This window comes from Lactuca serriola, chromosome 8 (genome assembly GCF_051521515.1).
Source record: "Lactuca serriola cultivar US96UC23 chromosome 8, Lser_US96UC23_V15, whole genome shotgun sequence".
NCBI classification, from domain to species: Eukaryota; Viridiplantae; Streptophyta; class Magnoliopsida; order Asterales; family Asteraceae; genus Lactuca; species Lactuca serriola.
In genome coordinates this window covers 92,268,385-92,271,749 of record NC_136415.1, presented here as the reverse complement: position 1 = coordinate 92,271,749, position 3,365 = coordinate 92,268,385, and the positions used below count along the sequence as shown (strand labels likewise).

At 35.3% G+C, this 3,365-nt stretch overlaps 1 protein-coding gene across 1 annotated transcript; it reads left to right on the top strand.

Annotated features, from left to right (window-relative positions):
• The first annotated feature begins 1,582 nt into the window (after positions 1–1,582).
• LOC145069080 (uncharacterized) lies at positions 1,583–2,974 on the top strand. The gene is made up of 3 exons (XM_079016056.1): positions 1,583–1,885; positions 1,994–2,109; positions 2,392–2,974. The coding sequence occupies exons 1-3, from the start codon at positions 1,730–1,732 to the stop codon at positions 2,702–2,704; spliced, it is 585 nt and encodes a 194-aa protein (XP_078872182.1). The 5' UTR covers positions 1,583–1,729; the 3' UTR covers positions 2,705–2,974.
• The last annotated feature ends 391 nt before the right edge of the window (positions 2,975–3,365 follow it).

Below are 3,365 nucleotides of genomic sequence, written 5' to 3'. Positions count from 1 at the left end.
AAACAATCGCAACAAGCCAACAATAATCTGCAAGATTACAAACAATCTCGCAATACCAGGATCTAAAGAAAATAAGAAACACATATATTCGTTTCAATTTAAAGGAGAAACATCGGAAACCCTAAATCGAAAGGAATAATCGAAGAAGTCACAGTTTATGCAACAAATCTAAGGATTCAGAAGAGAAACCCTAGATTAAACAACAATTATGACGATCTAATGAAAACAACATGAAAAGAAAAAAGGATTCAGAGAAAACCTTTTTAAACCGACGTTAGAAGGAAGAAATCACCAACTAAACCGACGATCGAAGGGAGAAATCAACAACGAGCATCGAAACAGAAGAATCGAAGCCTGAATGCTCTAATACCATGACAAAAATGTAAACAACTCAAGATCTTCCCAACATCATCATTTCATTCATTATGAAACAGATGGTTTACATGTACAAGATACAACTGAAACCTCACTACAAACAATCACTCACTCTCAAAATACTGAAGAACTAAGGATGAACTATATGAACAAACCCAAAATCTATAAACCCTAGTTCAGAACCTTGTTTACAAAACTCAGAGAGAAAAAATGAGAGAAGAGAACAATTGAATGAATGAAAATATCTTCGATGATAACATTAAATACTTCCGGGTAAACCCGAACAAAAATGAGCTCCATGGAGCACCAAAAGACCCGCCAACAAACCCGAAAACTTGCATAACTTACAATGGTACCCAAGACAAATAGAAACTTACATAATACACCCAAAAACAAGAATTAATGTCAGTTTGAGATACAAGAAGAATATTTTCAACAACAAGATTTTGCGAACCAAACAACATCTAAGGCTTTAGCTACGAGTTAACATTCTATTCTGGACATGTTTTTTGCATTCCGGACTTGGTTATTTCGGTTATATCCAAAAAATAACATACACAAGTAAAGGAAACAATAACTAACAAGCACAATATCATCAAGATCATATACTATTTTTATTTTTACCACAAATCTCCGAAATATGACAATGGAGATTCGAGAATGACTTTAAGTAGGAGTCATTCACGGCTGCAAAGCTCATCTCCAAAATGCTCGTTCCAAAATAGTAATTATCACTTTACAAAAAAAAAAAAAAAAAAAAAAAACAAATCGCATTGATATTACATAATAATTAGTGTAGTAACTGTCCCTACCATATATGAATGATTGTTATGCATTATTATTCGGAGATTGAAAAGTTTTTGCACAAAAATAAAGGTAAATGTATCATAACTCATGATTTTAATGCGACCCCAACCCAAATTTGGTACCTTCTTTAAACTAAAGTGAAGTAGACCCACCAGTCCAGTTTGGTTGGTTAATCACGCACCCCACGTCCTCCTTCCTTGGCGTATCCTCTTTCTTCCTCGTGCAAATGCAATCACTACTCACTACCCATGAAGCTTCTCACCTCTTTCCTCTTTTCATTGTTTTCCACGAAACTTCCCACAACAGTTAATCAAACTGATTTTTGGTATTTGGGTTTGGGTTTGGATCTAGCATACGTCATCCACATCTATTTAACCCACTATAAAAACGACTCCATTGAAGGAGGGTATTTCCTTTGCTTCCTGTCCCTGACGTTTCTTCAGTTGATCTATTCTACCGGTTTTGAGAAGTAAGAGATCAGATCAGAATTCAGAAAAGCGTCAAGAGCTTGTTTTGATTTTGGAAGTTGTTTCTCGAATTTCATCAAATGGCTGGTATGCTGCCTGGAGTCGAAAGCGCTAGGAGGAGGAGAGTACATGGAGGTGGTGTGTGGTGCGATTCGTCGTCTGTTGTTAGTTCCGGTTTTGGATCTGCGAGATTTAGAGTTTCTCATGATACCCATCTCACATCCACTTCGTTCTTGGTAAAAATCTTAACTTATTTGAATTTGGGGATAGAATTGGTTCAGATGTTCATCAATCAGACGCACTTTATCACCTAAATCTTACTTGATTTCCCTTTTTATATCCAGCAAAGAAGCATGGTGAATCAATCAGACGAAGATTCGAAGTTAGGAGGAGCAGCCAGAGAAGCCAAAGAAAGATTGGATGGGAGGCTCAGAGGCCATTTGAATAAAGAAATTAGAAGGTATGGATCATAATGCATCCCCCATGGTTCTTGCTTGCGCATTTTAGCTTGTTACAGTCATCATTTCTAACATACGCTGGTGACCTCCAAAAACGGAAAACCAAATCTTTTCCTACTAAAAAAAGGGGATTCAGATTTGGGATGTTTGAATTCCCTTTCTGTTAGGAGCGTATTTTAGCTAGATTACGGTTACCCTTGCTAACGTACAATCAATTTGTCTCAAAACGGCATAAAGTTATGATTTTTGATTTGGATTTCCATTTATGTGACTAAATTCTATAGGAAAAAGAGTCAAGAAAGACCGAGTAATGTTGGGAGGGTGTCAACTACTTCAATGGTGGTGGAAAATTTGCAAATTGAGGTTATTGGATTGAAAAAGAGTGGATTAAAGAGGCTTAGCTGGGGAAAAACAGGGTTGAGTTGGAAATCATCGAATCAAGAAGAGTGTGTAATTTGTTTAGATAATTTTAAGGCAAATGAGAAGGTAATCCATTTGCCTTGCACCCATCGATTCCATTCCAATTGCTTGTTACCATGGCTAGAAAGCAATGCACAATGCCCTTGTTGTAGAACAATTGTTATCGGTTCTAATTGACGTTTTCACATGAACAATCTGTTCCACATGAGTGTCCTATTGGTATAAAAGCAAGTCGTTATGTCCTACTCAAGTGTGAGAGTGATAAGAATGTAAAAATCCATAAGACATAATGATTTGCTCTCTGTGTGTGTGTTGTGAGATTGGTTGATTGTCGATTCCTAGGGGTGGCATGTAGCATTTGTCACTATCGTTTGTATAGAGTATGATGTTGTAAGGTATGTAAGAAAGAGAGAGATTTTCCCAAGGTATAGAACTTGTGTTAAAATATCATATGGGGGTCATTAATATGTTTATGATAGTGTTTATGCTTCTTTAAAGTAGAAGCCTTTAAAAGGAAAAGAGAAATACCAGTATGATTTAATTTTAACCACAATAATGATCTAAAATTACACTATATTTTAATTTGGGTTACAAGTTATACAAAAGTTCTTTAATGATGTGATTATTCATTCTATAAGTGACTATTGGTTTGTAGTAACGAGAAACATAAGAATATCAAAACTGTTTGTTGGATGTAACATAGTAATAAAAGAACAACGTAATTGGAACATATTTTGTGAGTAATTTGGTTATTATGTATGATCGATATGTTGTGATGCAATAAAATGTTTAAACGTGTTATTTGGTAATTTGATATGGAATAGTTGTATTCTTAAAT

What these genes read in the sequence shown, in the direction of transcription:
- LOC145069080 (XM_079016056.1), top strand. Translation starts at nt 1,730, where the DNA reads ATGGCTGGTATGCTGCCTGGAGTCGAAAGCGCTAGGAGGAGGAGAGTA. An exon ending in TCACATCCACTTCGTTCTTG is followed by an intron (nt 1,886 to 1,993) that starts GTAAAAATCTTA and finishes TTTTATATCCAG; the next exon opens with CAAAGAAGCATGGTGAATCA. An exon ending in TTGAATAAAGAAATTAGAAG is followed by an intron (nt 2,110 to 2,391) that starts GTATGGATCATA and finishes TAAATTCTATAG; the next exon opens with GAAAAAGAGTCAAGAAAGAC.